We start from the raw sequence: 25,704 nt of genomic DNA on the forward strand, positions 1-25,704 counted from the left end.
AATCCTCTTTTACAGGACTTACCACATTGCCATGATTTTTTTTTTATTATTATGAACAAAACCGTTTTATTAAAATGTTTCCGGATGTGGGCAGTTGGAATTGCATAGTTCGTTTAAACGGTGGTGGTCCACACACAAGCGGCTTAGAGCAAAAGTGCAAAATCCAGAGCCAGCCTGTGGGTCACGAAGCCTGGCCAGGACTCCTCACGTGGTCTTGAGGAGTTCACAGCCTCCCTCTGACCTCGGCTTCTCCATCTGTAGAATGTGGCTGAAGCCTGGGCAAGAGCTATTGTTTGCAATCCAAGCGCCTGGAAGGGCTGAGTGAGGAAGGGGCAGGATTCTGGGCCCAGAATCCCCTCTCCGTCCCTTCCCCCACCACAGCCCTCTCCTTTACCTGCTGATCTGCTGAGGGTCCTAGAAAGACTTGTTTTGGGCCAGGGGCCCTGTGGTAAACAGAGCTAGAAAACTACGACACTCCCTGCCTCTGAGACCCTGCTCTTGCTAACCGTGGGATCCCCAAGGAGTATCCTGATCCCGTGTCGGAGCCACCATGTTGCAGCATAAGCTGTGGTGGCAACCCCAAATAATTTATGCAAAAATTGGCTTTATGAACCAAAAACGCTTTAGGTTCTATCTTACAAAAATGGACTTTGAACACGCAGACCCATTACCAAGGGTAGTAGGTCCTGCTGCACCAGACTACAAACAGAATACTGTGTTTCTCCCTACTGGATGTCTGATACAGACAGTTGTGGGCTCCCTGGAGTCCTGGGTGATTGTCACTGGACAGAATGACTTTGTTCTGCAGCTCTGATCAGTAAACTTGAGAAGGCTAGTCCTGAGGGCCTGTGGACAGAGTCCTTGATTTAAGGTTGGAAAATATGGGGGCCCTGCCTCCTGGTGAAAACACACTGGAGGCTCCCTACACTGGCCTACCTGCAGCCCTCTCCCTCTACCCTCATTGAGAAGCAAAGTACTGGAAGTAGGCCTTCCTGGGACACTGTTGCTTCTCACAGGCTGTCCTGTAGGATTATTTCAACTATATTTTACTTGGATAAACTGTGGGGTTTGTTGCCTGGGGATTCTGTGAGGTCAGAAGACAAAGGGAGGGCCAAGGTCCGGCCCTCCAAAACCTGCAGCTGCCCTGACCTTCCTGTCCACCAGGAGGTGCTGGGACCTCAGGGCAGGATGCTCTCAGCGCCCCGCCCCCCCCCCCCCCCCCCCCAGGGCCTCCTGAAACTGTCCACCCAGAGCCGTCCACTAGGGGCCACAGCAGGCCTGTCTGTAGCTGGAGCAGGAAGGGGCGATGGCACCATGATGGATGCAGCAATTCTCTTCCACGTCAGGCTGACCCCAGGTCTCTGCGTTGTCACAGTGGCTGTTTCCTTCAAGGTGAGGGGACGCAGTGGCTACCATGGAAACCAAGGCCTGGAGGGCACAGGAGCAGCATTCCTTCCTGTTCCTACTGCTCCTACAGTGAACTGGGTGTCAGGGACACTGCCTGGTGCTGGAGGAGGAGTCAGCTGCCCGCCAGAGGGTGAGGACTGTTCCATCAGAAGGGAAGCCGGTGGTGAGAAGCCAGCCCCTGTCCTGCAGGCTGCCCAGTGCCAAGCCTGGGATCCTGAGCGGGGGCCCTCAGAAGATCTTGAAGCCCTTCAACAGTGTCAGGGTGGGTGCCTTGCACTTGCTCTGAGCCCGGGATGACTTTACGGTGACCAGCTTGGCCTGGATCACGGCGGGCATCTCCTTCAGGCTGGCGGTAGAAAGTGTGTTGAAGGTGAAGCTGGCCAGCCCGTGGCGGGCCAGGAGTGGGGTCTGGTGATGCGGGGCCCTCTCCCCGGAGATGAAGAGGGGCCTGGCCAGGGAGTTCTTCTCCAGCTCCCGCCGCGCCTCCCGTACTGCCTCGTGGAAGACATGCTGCACGTGCTCGAAGTCCAGGCAGGCAGAGACCTCGAAAAACAGGCACCCGAACCTGCCTGCCAAGGCCGTGCCCTCTGCCTGGGTGACCTGCCTGTACTGGGCCATGTGCAGCCTGTTGCCCAGCAGTGGAGTGGGGTAGCTGCACTGGGTCTCCTGTGCGTGCAGAGCGAGCAGCTCCAGGTAGGTGCCGCTGCCCTCGAAGCTCTGGCGGCTGTCGACGCTGTACGCCACCAGGAAGGCATGGGCCCAGTTCAGGTAGCGCTCACAGTTCCTGGGGGCGTCCAGGTCTGCAGTGTCCATACCCTCAAGTGGACAGGCTGGTGGTCCACGGTCTCCTCGGAGCTGTAGGTATGCTCCGAGTTGGGATCGTATTCGATGTTAAACCTCCTGGTCAGAAACTTCAAGGTCAGGGTGGACTTGCCAGCCCCGTGGCGCCCCAGGATGGCCAAATTGACCTCTAGGGGCGCGCTCTGTGGCCCGCCGCCCGCGCGGGGTTTCCCGAACGCCGAGGACATGGAGAGGCTACGGAGAGGGACACGGGTCCTGGCTGAAGGGCCCTGAGCAGCGTGCCCGCCCGTCGGGGCCCTCGGCAGCGAGCTGCGGGCGCCCTGGCGCGTGGGCCTGGCGGCAGCGTCGACATCAGCATCCCGGACCCCACGCCTGGCGGGCTGCGTTCCCGTGGCCCGGCCAGACTGGCACGTTGCCCTGATTAATTACCTTTTTACCTGCTTATTTTCTGCACTAGTCAGTTGTCCCCAGAGAACAGGACCTGGGTCCAAATCATTTTCGTGTCCTTGGTAAATACTTTACACATGATTAGCTCATAGCAGGTACTTCACTGTTTATTAAATGGGCTAATAAAATTCTACTTATTCCAGGCCAGGCTCAAATGCAATTCCTCTACCAAGATCCTCTGGAGCCCTGCAGTCCAGCTCTTTTGATCCACTCTGGTCTGTAGTGTTTTCTGTCTTGCTCCTTTGATGTTCTGCCACACTCTGTCTTATGGAATGTCACGTACCGTGGTTTATGTCAGTTTCTAACTTGGTGCGCAGGTCATTTCCTGACTGGAAGGGGAGTTCCTGGGGCCACACTGGTTTATATCAGCATATCCATCACATGGTACTCACCTAGTGGATGCCTCTGGGACATTGGGAGCCTCCTGTGGGATACTAGGAATTTCTGCAGCATCTGTCTATTCTACAATTTAGGTGAAAGCAACCAGCTTTTTTATGCAGGGGAGGGGGTACACTCAGTACCTTTTGGCTAAAAGAGTGCAGCCAACAGGAGGGAGGATGTTTTGAGTTGCTTTAAGCTATTTATCCTGAAATAACACACTCTCTTAAGACTTAGTAAACTGTGAGCCTGTGACAAAAACAGCTCTGAAGAGCAGCATTTTCAGTCTTCCAGGATGCTCTGGCCAGCGGTGGAGTCTGTGTTCTCATCTACCTCCCTTCTCGGGTCTGACTGTGATGTGGTACATTTTTTTTTTCTTTTTTTCTTTTTTTTTGTATTGCTATAAACTTCCCTCTTAGAACTGCCTTTGCTGCATCCCATAGGTTTTGGATCATTGTGTTTTCATTGTCATTTGTCTCTAGGTATTTTTTGATTTCCTCTTTGATTTCTTCAGTGATCTGTTGGTTATTTAGTAGCGTACTGTTTAGCCTCCATGTGTTTGTGTTTTTTACAGTTTTTTTCCTGTAATTGATTTCTAATCTCATAGCGTTGTGGTCAGAAAAGATGCTTGATACAATTTCAATTTTCTTGAATTTACCAAGGTTTGATTTATGACCCAAAATGTGATCTATCCTGGAGAATGTCCCATGTGCACTTGAGAAGAATGTGTAATCTGCTGTTTTTGGATGTAATGTCCTAAAGATATCTATTAAATCAAGCTGATCTATTGCGTCATTTAAAGCTTGTGTTTCCTTATTAATTTTCTGTCTGGATGATCTGTCCATTGGTGTAAGTGGGGTGTTAAAGTCCCCCACTATGATTGTGTTACTGTCGATTTCCTCTTTCATAGTTGTTAGCATTTGCCTTATGTATGGAGGTGCTCCTATATTGGGTGTATATATATTTATAATTGTTATCTCTTCTTCTTGGATTGATCCCTCAATCTTTATGTAGTGCCCTTTCTTGTCTCTTGGAACATTTTTTATTTTAAAGTCTATTTTATCTGATAGGAGTATCACTACTCCAGCTTTCTTTTGATTTCCATGTGCATGGAATATCTTTTTCCATCCCCTCACTTTCAGTCTGTATGTGTCCCTAGGTCTGAAGTGACTCTCTTGGAGATAGCATATATATGGGTCTTGTTTTTGTATCCATTCAGCCAGTCTGTGTCTTTTGGTTGGGGCATTTAGTCCATTTACATTCAAGTAATTATCGATATGTATGCTCCTATTACCATTTTCTTAATTGTTTTGTTTTTGTTTTTGTAGGTCCTTTTCTTCTCTTATGTTTCCCACTTAGAGAAGATCCTTTAGCATTTGTTGTAAGGCTGGTTTGGTGGTCCTGAATTCTCTTAGCTGTTGCTTGTCTGTAAAGCTTTTGATTTCTCCATCGAATCCGAATGAGATCCTTGCTGGGTAGAGTATTCTTGGTTGTAGGTTCTTCCCTGTCATCACTTTAAATATATCGTGCCACTCCCTTCTGGCTTGTAGAGTTTCTGCTGAGAAATCAGCTGTTACCCTTATGGGAGTTCCCTCGTATGTTATTTGTCATTTTTCCCTTGTTGCTTTTAATAACTTTTCTCTGTCTTTAATTTTTGTCAATTTGACTACTATATGTCTTGACGTGTTTCTCCTTGGGTTTATCCTGCCTGGGACTCTCTGCACTTCCTGCACTTGGGTAGCTATTTCCTTTCCCATGTTAGGGAAGTTTTCAACTAGAATCTCTTCCAGTATTTTCTCAGGTCCTTTCTCTCTCTCTTCTCCTTCTGGGACCCCTATAATGCGAATGTTGGTGCATTTAACATTGTCCCAGAGGTCTCTTAGGCTGTCTTCAGTTCTTTCCATTCTTTTTTCTTTATTCTTTTCTGCATCAGTGATTATCACCATTCTGTCTTCCAGGTCACTTATTCGTCCTTCTGCCTCAGTTAATCTGCTATTGGTTCCTTCTAGTGTAGTTCTCATTTCAGTTATTGTGTTGCATATCTCTGTTTGTTTGTTCTTTAATTCTTCTAGGTCTTTGGTAAACTTTTCTTGCAACTTTTCGATCTTTGCATCCAATCTTTTTTCAAAGTCCTGGATCATCTTCACCATCATTATTCTGAATTCTTTTTCCAGAAGAGTGCCTATCTCCTCTTCATTTAGCTGTTTTTCTGGTGTTTTATCTTGTCCCTTCACCTGGTACAAAGTCTTTTGCCTTTTCATTTTCTGTGTCTTTCTGTGGCTGTGATTTTCAGTTGCACAAGATGAAATAGTGCTGATACTGCTTGATTGTGCTATCTGCCCTCTTGTGGAGGAAGCTGTCTAGGAGGCTCCTGGGTGCTTCCTGATGGGAGGCACTTGGTGGTACATTTTTTATCAGTCATGGGACAGATGGGGTTTTGCTTCTTGCTTAGTGGCCACCGAAAGCCTGGCAAGGTCAGGGAAAGAGTCACTCTCAGGAGGCTCTGGGGCTGGGGCGTTAGTGCAGATTTGCCTTGGATCCTCCCAGCAGGCCCGGAGGCAGAAGTGGGACAGGTGCCGCAAGACGGCTGTGCAGATGCACTGGCTGGTGCTCACCCTCTCAACTTCAAAGACCTTCTGAGAGAGGGAAAGTCTAAAGAAGCACTGGGGACACGTGCACGGGAGAGCCCACCAATCCCTGGGAATGTTACCAGGACAGCCATGGCCAGGGCTCAGACACAGGGGGCTGAGAGAGGGAGCAATGACAGCCCTGTAGCCACTACCATTGTTTTTAGGATTCATTCTGCTCAGTTCTTTCTCGGCAAGGAGAAGTCTGGGGCGTGTGAATGAGACAACTGAACTTCATAGCTCATAAAAATAAGTCACTCAGCGCAACAAATTCCTAACCCTCAGGATTAATTTTCATGTAGAATAGTATATGTTACTCTGTTGCAATATGTGTAAGAAATTGGGAGAAAAATTATATATGTATTTGCTTATATGTCTCCAGAACACATAAAAAACTCAAATGAAAGGTTGCATCTGGAGAAGGGAACTAGGTGAGTGGGAAAGAGGAGCAGGAAGGAGAGTCTTCTTTGTAAGCCTTTCTATTCTTTTTAAATTTTGAAATCATACACACATACCTCTGTGTGTGTGTGTGTGTGCGTGTGTAAAACCTAACACCCAAAGTCCCCAAGGAAACCTTCTTGAAGAAGTAAGAAGATCTAAAATCTTTGGATTATGAAAGATCATTTATAACTTGCAGAAAGGGCTCAGGAAACCGTGATACTCAGAGCACACAAATGAACAAGGAACTTACAGAAAAAAAGAAAGGAAAGAAGGAAGGGAAGGAGGGAGAGATGAAGGACAGGAGGAAGCAACATTCATTTGTACACTAAGATTGTACAGACACAGTACCTGCCTCTGGCTCTGCTTGACCATCACACACTCTCTAGTATCCTAATAATCAAACAAAGAATCCAAGAAACTCATGCTTACCCGGTTGTTCTCAAATAATTCCAAGATGAAGGTGATGGCACTGCTGTTGATGCCGATGAACAGATTAGCACAAGACAAGGCCACGTAGGCTGTGCTGGGGACATCAAACAGGAAGGATGCTGGGTACATCATGGGGATAACTGCCCATCTGTGTGAAATGACACAACTCAGTGGATGGAGCTCCAACTTCCATTCCATCTACTGTACCCCTAGATATAATGCATTCCCCTCTCACATGCGGTGGTATGTTTGAACTGGTGAGAGTTCTGGGGGAAACAAAGCTATACTTCTTCCCTTGGTCTTTGCTCTCCATCTTTGAATGGAGATAACAATGCCTTCCTCGACTTCCTCATGGAGCTTTTGTGAGGAGGAAATGAGATAGTAGCTGTGAATGTACTTTGTAAATTATAAAGCCTTACACAACACATAGGATCGTCCCCTACCCTGCAATGCTTCCCACACTAGTCTGGATGAGCAAAGCTGGGCTGAGATCCCAACAGGCTCATATTTATAGTTCACTGGAGTTGACGTGTCACAGTCCCGCTGGTTCCTGATTTCTCTATTTCCAAGAGAGAAGAATGGAGAGAGACCATTGCTCTGGCAGGTAGGGCCAGGTATCATGATCTCCATTTTACAGATGAGGAAACTGAGGCCCAAATGGGGTGAATTACTTGTCCACAGTGATTTATATAGAAAATGGTGGGCCTGGATGTAAAGTTGCATGCTCTATAATTCTATTAGATTTAATCCCTGTGTTATCCTCTGGCTCCGACCCAGGAACAACTTTTCAGCTGCAGTCTTCCATGTGCAAATAACTCTTGGCTGGTACAGGAGACACTGAGATGGACAGAGCAGCCACAGGTGAATGAGAGTCAGAGCTGAGTGGGGAACTGGGGAGTGACAGATTCTCAGACTTTGGTCAGGTCACAGTTTGAGTGGAAGAAGATTAAGATTCAAGCCATGTGGGGGTGTCTCTGTTGCTCCTGAGTGGACTGGGCTGCAGGAATACCTCTGCGCATGGAGTCAGAAACAGAAGCCGGACAGATTCCTGGTCAGCAGCCACAGACCCTGCCAGGAGCTGCAAGCTGACCGTGGCACTGGAAACCCTGGTTCTCTGTCAGAAGAGGAGGCTCCTCCCCTGGCTTCCCCTTGGCAACATTAGCTGATGGCCCACACAACTCACCCATACAGCATGAGCAGTGCGACCAGGGCTGGAAGGTTGTCTGAAGACGTGTAGGCTTTCTTCTGGAACCCGATGAAGATGCCCACCACCAGTGCAGCGCTCACAGTGTAATTCATCTCGAGGAGAGAAGAGGGGAGGAAGGCACTTAACCTCTCTGCACCTCTGCTTCCTGTTCTGCAGCAAGGGCTGGGCCAGGTCCTCCAGCATGTATGTTTTGGGATTCTGATTCTCTGTGTCGAAACTGTCCTTGGCTAGCAAACATATGTTAAGTTGCCCTTCGTCTTCCTACTCCACCTCACCCACATTTCCCTACTGTATCTGAAGGGAACCTTCGGTCTGTATCTTCTGAAAGAATGAATTATAAAATTCTGCCTGATCTCTCCTTCTCCCTTTCTCATTGATCTCAAAATCCTGTTGATTCTACCTTCTAAGCATGTCTCTGTCTCTAGAATCCAGAAAAACCTTAAAGGATAATCCTTGGCCTCACATTACTTCCTCCCTTCACTTCTTACTGAATTAAGTCCTAAACCCATCAGGCTGGACAGGGAAATGTGGGCGGTCACAGTGGGAGTAGGGGAGGAGTCAGAGTGGTCCCAAGCAGAATGAGAACCTGAGAAGGGCATCCATGGGAGTCGACTGGTGTGGGGTACTGGAGCCCCAGTGGGGTCAGGAGGGTGTCCTTACGGGGGCTGATCTGCTTCAGGATATCAGAGCCAGAGCAGCATGAAGAGGACCTGCATGTGGGGGGTGGAGGGTGTCCACACAGGGAGCGGGTGAGGGCAGAGATGGGGGACTTATTACATACAGGTGTATTGCTCAGGGAGGTAGATGAGTCAGGGGCAATAGAGACCACTTTTGGAGAAGGGAGTTAAAAATATGCAAAGACAGAAAACCAGAGGGAGACTGTGGTGCTGGATTGGAACTAGTGGTTTCAGTGAGTGTTTTGATTGTTCTTGCTTTTTTGGCTGTGCCATGTGCCATGTGGGATCTTAGTTCCCCCACCAGGGATTGAACCCATGCCCCGCTTCAGTGAAAGTGCAGAGTCTTAACTGCTGGACCACCAGGGAAGTCTTTAGTGAGTGTTTTGTTCCATTTTCTTCAGTGTATAGATAGAGAAGTATAGATGTAAATGTGGTTATGTCTATGTATATACATGCATATCTCACCTAGTTCTCTCCACTGAGAAGGACTGGGACCATGGATACCCCAGGGGCAGTGAACATATCTAACACTGAGATCTTGGTTTTTTGAGGGACATTTTCCCCTGGAAGGAACCAGAGCTCCTTGGGCAGATGGTTGATTCCAGGGTAGGGCTGGGGGGAGGAACATCTTGCTGGGCAGAGAACGTGGAGGTACTCAAGGAATGTGGGGACACAAGTGAAGAGGGCACAGGAGCCAGCCTGGAGGGGCTCCCACTGGCCATACTGGGGATAATCTGAGCACCAAAATCGGTAAGAGTGATATCAGATTGTAATCTGTTGATTAACACAGGAGCCACGACTCCATACAGGCATAAATAAATGTATGAATAAATGGAAAGTCTGATAACAAACAGGGCATTTACATAGCTTCAAAGCATTTCTCTCCAAGTTCTTATTAATTATAAGGGGAAAAGAGTAACTTTGCAGTGAAGAAGCTCAGCAGACACTACCTTAATCAAGGGACTGAAGTGACCACCATCAGTAATAGGACAAACTGAAATCAGAAGCTACCTGATAGGATGCAGTGAGCAGGACAAAGCATCCCTTTGTGAAACTGCTGCCATGACCTGAATCCAATCATGAGGAAACATCAGGCAAACCCAAATTAACGGACTTTCTGCAAAATAACTGGCCTATGATCTTCATAAGTATCAAGTCATGAGGGTCAAGGAAAGACTGAGGAACAATCCCAGGCTGAAGGAGACTAAAGAGACAGGACAGCTAAATGCAGTGCATGATTCTGAGCTAGATATTTTTCTATAAAAGGTATTATTAGAGCCATTGACAAAACCTGAGTGGAGTCTGAGGATTAGATGGAAATGATGCATCAGTGCTAGTTTTCTGATATTGACAGTTGTGTCATGATCATATGGGGTGTGTCCTCATTTATAGGAGGTACACACTGGAGATGCTGGTGTGTGTGTGTGTGTGTACGTGTGTATGTGTGTACGAAGGGGCATCTTGTTTGGAAGTTACTCTCAAATGGCTCAGAAAAATAGTTTTGAACTGTGTTTACAATTTTTCTGTAAGTTTGTGGCTGTTTCAAAATTTAAAAGAAGAACAGATGATATATAAAAAATAAGAACTTACAACATCATATATGTGCTGAGTGAATGATATAAACAATAAGCATTTCTTCATTTATTCAACAATGACCCCCAGGCCAATGTTATCTTTTGGCCACGGGCTAAGGAGGGTGCTAAGCTCCAACACTATAGCTACTTGAGTTCAGATTCCAGACCAGCCTTACAATTCTAGAGCATCAGGAAGCCTGCTGGCATTGTAGTCACTGTCTCCAAACCCTTCATTAGACTGTCAAGTGTTTACTTTGCTAGTATTATCCCCCATTCAGACAGCCACTCTGTCCTTCTGTCCACAAATTTCTCCTTGGGCTCAGAGATCTCTGTCTGTAGCCAGGCACATGCATGGGTCAGCCCCAAGTGTAAATTCTATTCCTTGTCTTTAAAAAAAAGTAGAATGCAAAACCCCAGCACGTCCACAGCTTTGCAGTGCAGGTGAGCCTAGCTCCTCTCACGTTTTAAGCACAGGGCCAACGTGGGTGACTGTAAGTGATGTTCTCTTCCAAAGTGAGGTTTATTGGCTCTGACCTCCTCCCCATGTGCTCATAAGTGTTTCCTCATGTAGACAGAAGAGGGAGGAAAATTCGCTGCTACTATGATTTCTGGTTTTATATTGTTAAGTGATGGCTGCTTAGCAAGTTGAGTAAGGTATTTGTCATCATTATTAAAATGATATGGAGAAGGTTGTTTGTGTTGGTCTCCATCGTGTTGTATCTTATCATCACATGAAGTGGAGACTCATGTTAGTCTTAGAATGTTGAGATAAAACGACACATCTTGTTACCCAAGACACCTGGAATAGACTGGAGTCGGTGTCATAACAACTCCCACATTACAACCAGGCCTTTGCTGTCAAGTCATTTTGACCCTGTGGCCTGTCATAAAGTAACCCATCCCAACCCCTCGCTTCTCCATCAATCCTGATTGTGAGAGAGGGGGTCATCTTCTGTTGATGTGATAAATAATTTTTTCTTCATGTTCTCCAAAGGGGTAGCTAATCCAATACAGTAAAGATCTGGTTGGGAAGGCAAAATAAGGCCACTGGATAGGGTCTCCAGATTTAACAAGTGAAAACAGAGGATGCCCAGTTGAATTTGAATTTCAGATAAACAACCAATAAAGTTTTTAGTGTAAGAATGCAATATTTGGCGATGGGGTGGGGGTGGTTAGGATATACTTATACTAAAAGTTGTTCATCTTTTTATCTGAAATTTAAATTTAACTGGGTGCCCCTTATTTATCTGGCAACTCTACCACAGAGGAGTTTCCATTTTATCCCTTTGAGGGTGGGGTGGGATTTAAGAAGAGGAGGTAGGGTGAAGGACCTCTTGATATTACCTCTTCAGCTCCCGATTATTCCCAGGAAGGCCAGCCTCGGGCCTGCAGATCAGTGATTATTTGGTGGGTCAGAAAGCCCCTTGTGCAGGGCATGCAGAGTCTCCACTCAGCAGTTGCTAAGCTGCGCCTCACGTCCTTCCCCAGCTTGGGCCCTGGGCACAGCACCTTCCAGCAGCCTGGCTGTGGGAGAGCCCTACGTTGCCATGCCACTTCAGTCAGAGCATACACAAATGCCTGCCCACCTTGGGCCCCCTGGCGGGGCGCGAGGGAGGTGCTATGACCCGATACGTACGATGTCCCAGAGGAAGTTGGTCAGCCAGTAGGTGGTGGGGCTCACTCCACTGACAAACTGGAGGTGCTTGGCTTTGTTCACCCTCTCCTGGATCAAGTAAAGGACAAAGCTGGCAGGGACGAAAGACATGGCAAAAATCACACAGATGGCCACCACAGCATCCACCGAAGTGGTCAGCCTGCAGAAGGACAGGAGACACAGGGAGAGAGGTGAAGGAGGAGCAGAAGCAGGAGAAGAACAAAGTCAGGCTCTGGGAAGGCCTCACCAACCCCAGAGAACAGCCTTCCCAGCCTGAAGCTTGTCCTCTCACTCAGCTGTCTAAATCAAACTGGGTCATGGTTAAATGAATATTTGTGTATTTCCTGTTCTAGGTTAATGCTGAATATTAAGGGTAATATCAAATACTGTCCCCTGTTAATATAAAAGTCTAGATACATTTTCTTTTTATTACATTTTCTAATTATTTGTTGTCTGTGTATAGAAATGGATTTTTATATTAATCTCATGCATTATGATGCCCTTATTAGTTCTAATAATTTGTCTATAGATACTCTTGAATTTTTATGTAGACAGTTATATGGTCTGTGAAAAGAAATAAATTTTTAAAAGAAATAAATTATCTTGCTAAATCATGTTTTCAAGAAATATCATAACATAGGGAAATGTTACATTATAACATAAATTTAAGTGAAAAGGGAACGGGCTGGTTATACAGGATCTTGGCTCTATTCACTCTTTCCTGGATCAGATAGAAAGCATCTGGCTAAGGGGGAAAGTATGGGCTGAAATTCAACCCAAACTTCACATACAAGCCATGAACTCTTGTGTGAGCCAGTGCCCACCTTGAGAAAGGAGCACCTTTTACTAATTTCCACAAAGGACCATATGTGCTAGTTGCTGCCCTGTTAAAATTACAAATAGCTTGATCCACACACATAGTAAGATTAGAACAAATGATTGCGGACTTCCTTGGTGGCGCAGTGGCTAAGAATCCGCCTACCAATGCAGGGGACACGGGTTCAAGCCCTGGTCTGGGAAGATCCCACATGCCACAGAGCAGCTTAGTCTGTGCGCCACAACTGTTGAGCCTGTGCTCTAGAGCCTGTGAGCCACAACTACTGAGCCCAAGTACCACGACTAGTGAAGCCGGTGTGCCTAGAGCAACAAGAGAAGCCACCATAACGAGAAGCCCGTGTACTGCAATGAAGAGTAGCCCCCGCTCGCCACAACTAGAGAAAGCCCACATGCAGCAACAAAAACTCAACGCAGCCATAAATAAATAAATAAATAAATAAATATGGAAAAAAAAAAAAAAAAGAACAAATGACTGGAAGGAAACACCCAAAAATGTTTAGCGCAACACCCTAAAAACTGCTAGGTTATAAATACTAAGTTCTTGAAATTCTATTCTATAAACTTTATTTGATGAACATAGACTATTTTATATACTATTTTTATAATCATAAAAGACTCCTATCTCATATTTCATACTCAAAAGGCTTGGCAGGAGGTATAGAAACTTGAGCTAAGTGGGAATGAACATAGACTATCTTTCCTCAGTCTAGGGCCTCAGAGGTGTCCCGAGAAAGGTCCCAAGGGCCCAGGACCCAAATTTAGCTATGACTCTGGGCATGTTTAGGGCACTTGGAGTATACTGGGCCCCCTCACAGCCTTGCAGAAGGAGTTTGCACTAACAAAGGCATTCTCACCAAATATAGGCCTTGAATAAGGCAAACGTGCCACAAATTGCAAAAGAGTGATTTTTTTTACTGCTTGAAGCTGAGCATAGGCTTTAGGAAGGTAAGGATCTGTCGACGTATCCAAAGCCTGACTGTCTGGGGAAAATTACTGGAATCTAAGATAATTACTGCTGGGGCAATGAAAGATTTACTGAACTTCCCAGTTCCCGGCAATCATTTTGCATACTGGAAAGGAGAGTATCTGTGTGAGCTCCAGGAGCAATGTGTTATCAAGAGCCAAAAGGGAATGGAACCAAACATATGCTTACTTTCCAAATAAATATGAGGAGAAAGAATGGCCAAGCAGTTTGGCGCACAAAGTCTTACGTTCATGTGTGCCTGATTGAACAAGCTTGCCATCTAGCCCGGCAGCTCCTGTTAGTGAAAATCCTCTTGCAGTGTTCAGAGTGGAGAAGGTGACTAGAAAGCTGTGAGGCTGGTGCCGCAGCGACTTACACTGTAATCTCAGAGAGCTGCTCCTTGGTCAGGTTCAGGGGCTGGCTTATGACGGTGATGCCATATTCCTCAGGGTTCCTGTCCTCGTGCAGGCTGGCCCGTAGGATGGCGTTGTGGGCCACGTTGAGAAAGCTGACCAGGGCATGCCAGCCTTTGTTGTTAAACCACACCTAGGAGGCAGAGATGTGGCTTTGTTAGGCTCTGCTACTACGTAGGAGACTGCACTAACAGCAGCTGTTTAAAGAAAAAATGAGCTTCAGGAAAAAGAATGTGAGAAGGAGGAAGGTTTTGGCAGCTCGGAGACATTCCATGCCAGATTTCAGCAGGAGGAGGGATGGAATTTAATTAAGTTGGGAAAACAAAAATAAAACAACCAGCTCACGTGAGTGTTTAGATCTAGGGCAGATTGTGCAGTGCCAATACCTTAATGTTGTCTTCAGTTTCTAGATGTTTAAGGAAAGCAGACATTTCTTCAGAGGCTTCTCTGGTGATAGGGCCCTGGAAAACCATAATAAACAACCAAGAGGGTTTTTTTTTTCCCCCTCCCCTTAGCACTCGTGATCATTTCTATTTCATGATAACTGGTTAGTTGAAAGTCCTGCAAAGTCTCCAGTCTGTTCACTTACCCCGCTTACATTCATTAACTGGCCAAGGTCACTTAAAAATCCAACAAGTGCTTCTCCAGTGATGGGGGGAGCTGGAAGCTTTCCTCCGATGGAAATTCCTCCGTACCTAACAAGGGAGCAAGAAGTCCTCAGATTTGTACCATGAACCATGTGTGTGTGCCTCATGGATAGGAAAAGGTGTATTTTTTGCAGGAATTGCCTGGACTAGCAAGAAACATGGCTCCATTTTACAAACCAACTTTTAACAGCTTCCTCATTGCCTCTAGGGTGCAGTCCTGACCCCTTCTGAGCTTGGTGTCTGCCCACCCCTCCAACTTCACCCCTCCTCAAGCCTTCCCTTGAATGGCCTGTTCCAGCCACCTAATCACTTCTGGAGCTCCCAGTGGTCCGGGTTGCCTCCGTGTCTCTCTGCCTTCACAGGGATGCTAGTTTCCCCAGGTGCCTTTCCAACTCACCTGTCCTATGTCATCTTCTCTTTGAGGTCTTCCCTGACTTTCTCCCACCCCTACCAGTGGTTCCCTTTCTGTGCCACGTCTGTGCTTTACATGTACTCCTGATGTGCTGGACTCTGCCCCCCCCCCCGACCCCCGCGCTTTCTGCTTCAGCTGAGGCCCCTCACTTTCCTCTAGGGAACAATTCTAAAAGCTGAATTTCACTTTTATGGTCTAGAATCTGCCCAGGAAATCAAGTCAACATCAGCTCTGCATTCATTCTAGAGGCCCGGTTCCTGAGGGAGCCTGGGAGGCCAGCTCACTCCTAGACTACCCCTGGAGGATTCTCAAACCTCGGAAACCACGTGAGCCGCCAGGATGCCTCAGGATCGGGGCGGCTCTGGAGCTGGGCCAGACCCTTTGAGGTTTAAAAGGAATGGGCCAAGGGATGCCAGGGTTTAGGTTACATGTGCTCTGGTTCTAAACTGCTATTTGCTCGGAGGTTTTAGAAACTTCCAGGAGGGAGAGTGCTCTGGAATTCCTCTTCAGGGAATATCACCTCTCATTTATATCCTCCAAGGAGATTGACTGCCGAGCATCTTCTGGGCCCAGGGTGCCTGTAGCCACATATCCTTCAAGACATGTCTTATGAGTTCCTGAGCACATACAGAACAGCTCATCCACATGATTTTGAGGTGTGGCTTTTATATGTGCAATGAATTTAAATAGATCACTCTGAGATTTTAATTTCTTACAAAAATAGTTTCTTACCTCTGTTCATTGACCCAGTACTTGCTCTTCAAACTGAAAGCCAAAACAAATCATACAATGAACACAACAAGTACGTAGTAGTGTTAACTTTCTACTCCAAACACTCACTGGGGTGTCCCAGTCTTCAGGGGCATTTTTGCATCTCCTGATATCCAAACAATGCGAACACCTCCCCGGTGAGGGGCTGAGCCTAAATGAATATGTGGAGAAGGGACTGATGTTTTCCAGCCCTGGCTCTCCGGGTCCCATTCTGCCTGCTGGGTTTTCTGTGTGGCCCTGTTTTAAGATCATTTGTCAGATGATCTGTACTCAGAAAATATGGCAACGACCATGCCAGTGTGGAGTGAAGGCTACAGCCCTCCCTGCGTCCACTCTGTAAGAACGAGACTCTCATAATCACCTACACGCTTGGAGGAAGTTCTGATTTACTCCAGCCCAAGTTGAGAGACTGACTTCCGGTCAGTCGGGGCAAAATTACAAGATAGGAAACACGCAGACACCAACTCTAGTCCTCACAGTTCCGCCCCACGAACAATCATCGTCATCAAACACAAAATCCAAAGTTCCATTTTGCAAATTTGCTTCTGAGAACAAAGTGCAGGCTGGTTGTTGTTTACTGCATTATTGAATAAAGTCTATGCACCCTGCTTTTATTTTGGTGCTTGGATGCTGTTCTTCATTTTGCTAACTGCTGGCTTGGCACTGCCTTCTCAGCAGCTGCTTTCACCATCTGCAGTGTGTTGTAGTTAACTGAGGCCATTTATTCCTTGTTCAGGGACTGGAGGGGAAGCAACTGTAAATACTACTAAAATTAGACAGGATGTTTTATTTTAAAGTCCCAGAGAACATGGGGCCCAGAGCAGGGCCCCCTATAATCTCTCTCCTCCGCAGCATGCTCTTGTCATGCTGCTTGCTCTGATGGGACTGCTAAAGCTGGTCCACCTGGGTGGGGCTTGATGAGAACAGCTTCAGAGCTGCCTTTGAAAAGGTAGTGATACAGATGACAGTTCACAGTTAGAGTGTGACAGGTGCAGTTTACCTGGACAACCTGTGGGCTCATGCAGACTCTATCCCACTTGCCTCTCTCCTATCCTGGTCTAATTTTTTCCTTTCTCCTTTTGCTTCTTACTTTTCCCTCTTGATTCTCTCTTCGTCCTCTACCTTTTCCCTGTACTATCCTTCCTCCCTCCAAACTTCACCTCTGTTTTTTAACTAATTAAAATATCAGGCTGTAATTTGGACAAATTCTATCCTTTCTTCTTTTACTTGTAATAGTGCATGGGTTAAACTTTGACTGCTTGGCCTAAACAAAATAAAAAACAAAGCAAAATTAATCATAAGTTGCATTTAACTTGTATATGCCTCCCCTGTTTTTTTTTTTTTTTTTTTTTTTGGATGAGGCTCTCAAATTAGGAAAAAGAAAAAATTCCACTGCCCTGATTGTTGATAAATCATGAGAGGAAATTATCTTCTGTCTCTAGCTAATATTTCCCACAGGAAGCCATGATGAAAAGCATAAAAAAGGTCTCTTCTTACCTGCTTAGTATAAGAGCAGGATACGTTTTTACCAAGAAGTCAGAGATGTTCCTGTCTGTAAGGTCTTGAAGAATTTCAGTGCTGCGCTGTGTTCTCTGAAGCAATGAGATATCTGCATTAATCACTGGAATCTGAGGTGAAACTGCTTGCTCTTACTTATAGACTCAGCTACTAGGAGAAAACTAGAGGACTGATGTCTCCCTAGTTCCCAGAGCAGTGATGTGGGAGTCACCTTAGAGCCCTCTCTTTAACTTTCTTTTTATTTTAAATTTATTTATTTATTTTATTTATTTATTGGCTGTGTTGGGTCTTTGTTGCTGCGCACGGGCTTTCTCTCGTTGCTGAGAGCGGGGGCTACTCTTCATTGGGGTGCACAGGCTCCTCATTGTAGTGGCTTCTCTTGTTGTGGAGCACGGGCCCTAGGCGTGTGGGCTTCAATAGTTGTGGCACATGGGCTCAGTAGTTGTGGCTCACGGGCTCTAGAGCACAGGCGCAATAGTTGTGGTACATGGGCTTAGTTGCTCCGTGGCATGTGGAATCTTCCCAGGGCGGGGCTCGAACCCACGTCCCCTGCATTGGCAGGCGGATTCTTTACCACTGCACCACCTAGGAAGTCCGAGCCCTCTCTTTTCTTTATTCCATTGATGACACAGGATAGTTCTCACTTCAAAATAAACCTCCAATCCGTCTCTCCAGTTCTACTACCATCGGCTTAGACCAAGCCTTCCCCCAGGCATCACCTAGACCTCTACAGACACTTCCAGTCTGGTCTCTGGTTCCACCCTGACCCTCCACAATCCATTCTGCATTCAGTAGCCAGACAGAGCTTAAAAATATCAGTCAGAACATCCCATTTGCCTTGCTTACCACACTCCAATAAACCCTAGGACCAGATCCAAGGTTGCGCTCACCTGCTGCTACCCCTCCCCGATTATCCTCCCTGTTTCTCAAATGCACACCTCTCCTTCTCACAGTAGTTTCGCACTCAGCGGCAGCTCCCTCTGCCTGGAATGTTCTCGCTGGACACCCTCTCATGGCTGACTTGTCATCACTCACATCTCAGCCTAAAGTTCATTCCTCAGAGAAGTATTTTCTATTTCTTGTCACATACGGTAGTATTGTCTTCACCTTTTCATCTCTATCTGAAATTTCCTTTCCAATTAATCTGATTACTTGTTTTTGTCTGTTATCCCCCTGTAGGATACAAATTCTGTGAGAGTCAGGACTTTTTCTGACTTGTTAGCTGTTGTGTCCCCAGCACCCAGAACAGTACCTGGAATACAGCTGACAGGATAAATTGTGACATGAGTGAAGTAAGTCGAACAGTGCATTACAATTTACAAATCAGTGTCAAAGTACATTTAGAATTCAGAGTTAATCAAAAGGTGTTAGAGAATTCCAAAGTATATGAGTTGTTGTATAACAAAGGGAGTTCAACTCGAGGATGGAAGATGCCTTAGAGGACTGGGACGGGGAGGGTGGGGGGGACTCGAGGGAGGGTGGGGAGGGAGTCAAGGGAGGGAGGGAATACGGGGGTATGTGTATAAAAACATGATTGAACTTGGTGTACCCCCCTAAAAAAATAATAAATAAATAAATAAAATTAAAACAAAAAACAAAAAATCCCCCCCAAAAACAGATGATTGAACTTGGTGTACCCCCCCAAAAAATAATAAATTAATAAATTAAATTTAAAAAAAATACATCTAGAACTCAGAGTTAATCAAAAGATTTTAGAGAATTCAAAAGTATATGAATTTGGCCACCAGGTGGCAATATCACTTTAAATTTGGGAATGCACAGTGTTTAGTTCCTGGTCAATCTGAACCTGGGGTATCAAGGGTGCCACCCAGAGGCAGCCGAGGAAGTTTCTAGCAGTGTTAAACCATCATCGCACAGCATACTCAATATTTTTCATAGTTTCTGTCTTTCCCGCCCCTTTCCCATTTTACTCCCTTCTTCAGTTTGCTTTTTGCACCTTGTTCCTCTCTGATACTAGGAGGAGAACTAATACCTACAGAGTGCCTACTGTGTGCCAGGCACCGTATTAAACACTCTGCATTATCTCCCTTAACCCTTATATCCTGTGAAAGAATTGTTGCCTTAATTTACAGACAGAGAAACTGAGGTTCAGAAAGGTTAGATAACTTGCACCAGATTAGAACTTGTGGGTGGCTGACCTAGGATTTGAATCTACATCTGTCTGACTCCACAGCCATGCTCTTTTCACTCCGTCACCTGCTTCTCAAGCTGAAAATGGCACCCAGGTGAACTGCCAGGCTCCGCTGGTGGAATCTAGGCTGGAACAATGGCTGGTGCCTGGGAATTTATGACAAAATATTTTCCAAAAATTCTGTCAAATGAGATACACCTACAACTTTATCTCTGTGTATTCCAGAAGTCAGGGATAGAGCACCTCCCCCTCAGAACCCAACACCATTCAAAGAATGTTACAACAGGAGGGACCTAGAGAAGACCACACCCACCACTCCATTTTCCAGATGAGGACAAGTTACTATCTCTGAATCAAGCCCATCCCCTCCGGTCTTATTCCAGGCGAATGGGGGAGTGTGTGTGAGTGGGCATGAATACGAGTGTGTGTGTATATGTGTGAAAGAGAGCGAGAGAGAGACACTCACACACACACAGAGCAGCTTCTGTGCAGATAGATGCCTGATGCAGAGGCTCCTGAGAGGAGCGTGAATGAGAGTGCGGCAAGGCAGGAGAGACAGAAAGTCACAGGAATGGACTGCTTTTTACCAGACTTTGCCTATAGTGACCTTTTACATTTTTTTCCCCAAAGGACCAAGGACCAACCACTGAAAAAACACTTCTAAGTGAGGCAGGGAGCCTTAAGGTTAGGATTCACTGAGGAATGATTCCCTGCACAGCTATGCTTGGCCTTTCCTCCCTGTCCCAGCCAAGACCTCACTGCGCAGGGTCACGGCCCCGGTGTCCTGACACTGGATGTATTTGAGTAGAAGCAGCCACAGGGGCCCTCAGCAAACCCACCAGAAGCAAAGCTTCCTCTGGGGTACCGAGAACTGGGACGAGTCCCTGAGTCACTCTTTTGGGATCCCTGTGATGCTGTCGTGGCTGAGTTATGATTCAAGGGGGAAAATACATTGCTTGAGAAATAGAAAAGTACATGGTGTTAGCATAAAAAAAAGAGAAAGGTAGGATGTTCATAAACACAAAGTCATTTACAAGCCAGCAACTGTGATTGATACTGTGGCAAAATTTAGCTGTCCCCCGTTATTGCTCTGCCCTTCTGCCATTTGTCACAGGAATAGACTTTTTTGTTGGGTACAAGGCCATTCAGAATAAAGACTGTAGTCCCCAATCTCCCTTGATGTTCAGTTCTGGCCAATGATGCACACATGAAAGTGCCTCTGTGGTAACTTCTGGGAATCTCCTTTTAAAGATAGTGTGTTCACACACTTTGTCCTCCCTTTTTCTTCATCCTTGCTTCCATCTGCTGCCTGAAAAGTAGATTCTGCCATCTTGGCCAATGAGGCTGAGGCCTGTTTACCAAAAAGGAGCGACAAAACAGAATGCCGTGAACCACCCACAGAAACGTTTACATGAGAGAGAAACAAGCTGTGTCTCATTTCATCCACTGTTAGTTTCAGGTTGTCATCACTTGAGTTGAAACTATTTCTAAAGAACAGTTTCTTTTTCTCATAGAATTCTCATAATAATGCTAAGAAATAAATGCAGTTATCCCCAATTTAAAAGTGAGGAAATTAAGGCTCAGAGAGGCCGAGTAACCCACCATGGCTCTCTGATGCCAATGCGGGTGCCTGCCCCACCTGCCATGGGGAGTCATCCATTCATTGGCAAATCATGAGACAGGACCACATAGGACCCAGCTTTGTGCAAGGCAGCTGGGAGGCCCATTATCCACCCAAGGCAAGGTGAGACTTCTCTGGCCCCGATCACTGTCTCTGAAACCCCTGGAGAGGCGCACTGTGCTACATTATGGCATTCAGAACTTCCGAGAGAGGAGGATGCTCAGAGCCAAGGTTGCTGATGTCCTTGCAAAACATAGGTTGCTAGCGCTGTGTGTGTGTGTGTGTGTGCATGTGAATTACACAGCACATGGAAAGCTTCTTAATTAAGAGTGTTAATAAGTGTGCATTTGAATGGACACTACAACATTGTTGACAACAGAGAAAAATGGAAAGCCCACATGTTCAATAAGAAGAGATTAAAGTAAATCCAAACAGTAGGATAGTACGTGGGCATTAAAAACGATGATGTAGATGTGTATTTATTGACATGGCCATATGTTTATTATATATTGTTAAGTGAAAATAGCAGGTTTCAGGACAGCATTTTGAATATAATCCTGTTTGAATGGATAAAAACTAAATGCTACTGGTGGTTATTGCCAAGGGATAGGGTGATTTGTTTTTTGTTCTGACGTCTATATTTTCTAATTTTTCTATAGTGAGCATGCCTGCTGTGCAGTTTTCTCAATACTTAAAGATATTTTCTTACTAGATTGAATGGGGAGTGTTTGGTGGAAATGAAGCTTTTGGTCAGTGACTTCCTCCGGGTGGTGAGGACCCAGAGCCTCATTTAGCTCTTTACTCAGCTGTCAGTTTGAAATGTTAGCTGGCTAGAAACTCAGGAGGCACAAGGGCCATGGTCACAGGCAGGCTCAGAGCTCTAGTGACTCCCAGGGGTGGAGGTACCTGAAGGGGCGGGAGCCCCCCTGCGCCCTCAGGGCACTCGGGGAGCATGGTGAGCTTCTCTCTGGTGCTGCATCTGCAGGAAGGTGAGGGGTGGTCTGCTGTCCATTTCTGCTTCTGGAGCAGGTGGGTGATGTCCGGAGACACAGATGGAGTCTTCCAGGGGGTTGAATTGCCACAGGGGAACTCCCTCATGGAAGACAAGAACATATTGCACGATCAGCTTCAAAGTTGATAAAAATTCCTCAAAATGAGAAATAGCACCCAACCCTCTCCTTCTGAGCCTTTCCTCTTCCTCAGACCCATGCATTTTCTTCCACTCTTGGAGGTTAGTTTCTGCTCAAGAAAAAATCAAGACTAGAATTTTATTGATTGACTAGATGTGGGGCTGGGGAAAAATTATCTAGTTTGTGAATGGCTTAGTCTCCCTTTTATCTGCTGGCAGCTCTAGCTGTTGAGAGAACAAATATAAGAGTATTTGAAATTAGTCTATTTTTGTCCTTATCAAATACTCTGAAAAAGACTGGATGAGAGAAGCAGTTAACTTTATACTGAATTCTTGGTGGACTTCAACTACCCTCTAGAACTCTCTTCTCTACACTTACAGCAATAATTGAAAGTTGGTCAAATATGTAACTAATGCCATTCTAGGTCCAATTACACAACAGCACGTCCCCTACCTCTCCTTTCTCCGTTCAGATTCCTTTCAAATAAGTTGTGAGTAGCATATGTCATCTCGGGATGGTACTTTCATATTGAGAACTACAGAAATACAGAACTGTCCAGTGATGCAGGGCCTTCCTGAGGGGTAGCAAACACTCCTGTACACAGGTGTTGAAGGAGAGGCTGGGTGAGTGCTGCTCAGGGGTACGGAAGTGTTCGTGTAATACAGAGCAGGATAGAGATGGGGCCTCTCCCAACCCATCCATTCTGGGCCCCCACCATCAGGTTCTCCCAGTGCAGCTCTTGGTCTTAGGGCAGGGGTGTGAGGGACTTACGGAAGCCACTCTTCCTTCAGGCAGCGGTTGCCAAAGCCTGGCTTATTCACGAGGACGTCTGCAAGTACCATGAGCTGCTCACTGTCTGGCTGGTCCATGCTAGGCAGAGTGAGAGGGGCTTACTCGATGGACATGTGACTGGGACAGAGGGACAAAGCAGCCAACATGCAACTCAACAAATGTCTACTGAATGGCTACTACATGTCAGGTGTGTATACAAGGCACAGGATGCTGTCTTGAGGTGGCTACAGGTATCCTGGGAAGGGGTAGGCTACCTGAACACACCCAGTGGTCTGATACCATATCATGTCTGCACGTCAAAAAGATGGAGCTTCAACCCACTCACCCAAACTTTGCTTTCCCTCTCCTTACTCCTGGCAGTCCTGGGTGTCCACATGGGGGTCACCTTTCCCAGGTTGCAGGTACATTAACTTACTATCTGAGGGCAGCCTGAGGACCTCTATCAAGCCGGTAACTGTCCCAGAGAGTGGGAAGGTCAGGGCCCCACCAAGTAGCAGGTGACCCAGGAGCCCCACAACCCAAGGAGGTGAGTGATGACCTTTGGGGATGAGGCTTTGCACCTGAAGAAGGTGTACTGATGCCCATACATCCAGGGGTGAAGAGTTAAAGCAGGATATTCGCCAAAAGGAGGGATGATGATGGAGAGCATCAGAGCCAAAAACACAAAGGTGGCCGGGAGCACAATCTGTGGGAAGATAAACACGGTGACTTGGGCTGTGGTATGTGGTATGGTACACACACACACACACACACACACACACACACACACACACACACCACACTTTCTCTCTCTCTCTTAAACATTTATCCAGCAGCCTCATAACTAGTCCCTGATAGAGAGGGTCTGTCTTCTGGGGAAAGTGATGCGAGGATGTGCAAAGGCAGCTTGTGTAGGAGAACACAAAATGTGCGGGTAACCTTTCAAAGGTGGTTGAAGCAGGCCAACATTGAACCCCGAAGTAGGCCAGTGCTCAGGCAGGGGCGAACCAGAGTTCTGTTTCTCAACAAAAAATATAAAAAGAAAAAGTGGACAATGACCTTGATATGAAGGGTTGTTGCAAAAAATGAATGAAAACATGACTTTATCCTCCCCTGTAAAAATAAAACCAATATTAACATATTCACTATTGTTCTATTTTCTCTGCTAAGCGAGGTAGAATACTTACAAAGAAGCTTTGTGTTACCAAGAAGAAACAAAGGTTGGCAACGAGGAAACAAAGCTGACAGAACCCAAGGAGGGTACTCATCTCTGTACCTGACCCCACGTGCAGGAGAAAGCCTGGGAGAAGATGAGGAGGCTGGGAGAGGGCTGGTAAGCGTGGCCACTGGCAAACAAGCACAGCCAAAGACTGCAGTCATACCTGGGCCAGGAAGTCCTTGCGGCTGCGGACGGTGTGGTGGAATCGCTTGACCAGCAGCGCCTGCACGTGCTGGATGACCAGCTGCGCTCCCGTGTTGAGTCGGCTGTGCCTCTCCCGCCCCGGGGAAGGCTGGCTCTCCAGGTGAGCAGCAGGCTCCGTGGGGTGGCTGTTAGAGCCCTGTGGAGTCTGTCTGGTCTTCTCACCAGGACCCAAACAGGGATGTCGGAGGCTGACATCTTCTCTTTTCTGTTGAATGCCACCTGGTTTGGGAGATGGAATTAATAGTTTAGAAAAACACTCACAAGGTCATTTTTTTCTCACTGTGTAAATTTTCCCTTCATTTAAGTCAGTAACAAAATATCAGGCCAGGAAGGTTAATAAATTTTTAAAAATTCTATTTTCTGATATAAATCATTTATAGATAGAATCGCCTGAAGTTGCTTTAAAATTCTCTATAGTAGTTAAAGGGAACAAGACAGAGAGGTCTAAGACATGTAAGTAAAAAATAAAAAACAAAACACACAAAGTTGCAGAACAATATGTGTGATAAGATCATATTTATGTTAAAGAGCACATATATCATATGCAAAGAAACATATTTTATGTATACACACACCCTCACAATGTGTACACACCTGCAAAGCTCTGAGAGAATACCTGTCAATTGTTAAAAGAAGCTACCACTTCAGCAGCAGAGCTGGATAAGGACATGGGATGAAGTGGGCAGGGTTAGTCTTTTTTGTATTATTTGAATTTAACAACAAAATATATTCATGTATAACCTATGTACATAAAGTAGAAGTCAGAGTTGACTTGGTTCTTTCTAAATTTTTAGAGGTCACTGAGAAGTAGTGGAAGGACCAATGAACTAGGAGTCAGGAGACCTGGGTTTGAATCCTGACTCTTACTGGATGAGCAAATCTGGCTAAGTGACGCAACCTGTCTGAATCTGAGTTTTCTCATCTGTAAAATGAAAACAAGAAAAGGGTTGTTATGAAGATTAAATGAGCTAACACATATGCATATGCTTTATAAACCATTGCAAGTCATCAGTTATGTGGAAGCTATAGTTTATCATCACTGATCAGTATTTATTTGCATAATATGTTGCTGGACATAGAGGACCTAAAGGATGGCTGGTTGGCCCCCAGCTGCTTTCTCCTGGAGCCTCCCAGGAAAAGAGCAGCTGCAAAGGGAGCTGGATAAGCTGAGTCACACTTTAGCTAACGTTCACAGGCACCTGCAGTGCACCAGGCACGCTACTCAGAGGGTGGAGAATGTCTACAGGCTCACTGACTACCTGGCACCAGAGTCCCAGTTCTGCCTCCTTTCTCCTGATCTGGGCTCAGATTTGATATCTGCTGTGGCTGGGCCTCCCGCTGCTAGGATTTCTGCTGCCTGTCCTCATGTCTATCCTCTGAGCTTTGCTCTCTCCCCATGCCTC

General features: G+C 46.2%; 1 protein-coding gene and 1 pseudogene across 1 annotated transcript in view; both read right to left on the reverse strand.

Moving 5' to 3' along the window:
- Positions 1-25,704, reverse strand: part of ABCA4 (ATP binding cassette subfamily A member 4) — a 127,987-nt gene that overhangs the window by 17,460 nt on the left and 84,823 nt on the right. Inside the window, exons 27-38 of the mRNA XM_057717913.1 lie at positions 24,261-24,520; positions 23,460-23,584; positions 22,879-22,977; positions 21,884-22,070; positions 17,184-17,278; positions 15,648-15,680; positions 14,446-14,551; positions 14,243-14,317; positions 13,820-13,989; positions 11,625-11,802; positions 7,714-7,829; positions 6,531-6,678 (exon numbers count right to left, since the gene is read on the reverse strand). Of these exons, the coding sequence (XP_057573896.1) occupies positions 6,531-6,678; positions 7,714-7,829; positions 11,625-11,802; positions 13,820-13,989; positions 14,243-14,317; positions 14,446-14,551; positions 15,648-15,680; positions 17,184-17,278; positions 21,884-22,070; positions 22,879-22,977; positions 23,460-23,584; positions 24,261-24,520 (1,592 nt within the window). The remainder of the gene's footprint in view (positions 1-6,530; positions 6,679-7,713; positions 7,830-11,624; positions 11,803-13,819; positions 13,990-14,242; positions 14,318-14,445; positions 14,552-15,647; positions 15,681-17,183; positions 17,279-21,883; positions 22,071-22,878; positions 22,978-23,459; positions 23,585-24,260; positions 24,521-25,704) is intronic.
- Positions 1,636-2,435, reverse strand: LOC130841685 (ras-like protein family member 12; annotated as a pseudogene).

The sequence above is a fragment of the Hippopotamus amphibius genome, chromosome 1 (genome assembly GCF_030028045.1).
Source record: "Hippopotamus amphibius kiboko isolate mHipAmp2 chromosome 1, mHipAmp2.hap2, whole genome shotgun sequence".
Taxonomy (NCBI): domain Eukaryota; kingdom Metazoa; phylum Chordata; class Mammalia; order Artiodactyla; family Hippopotamidae; genus Hippopotamus; species Hippopotamus amphibius.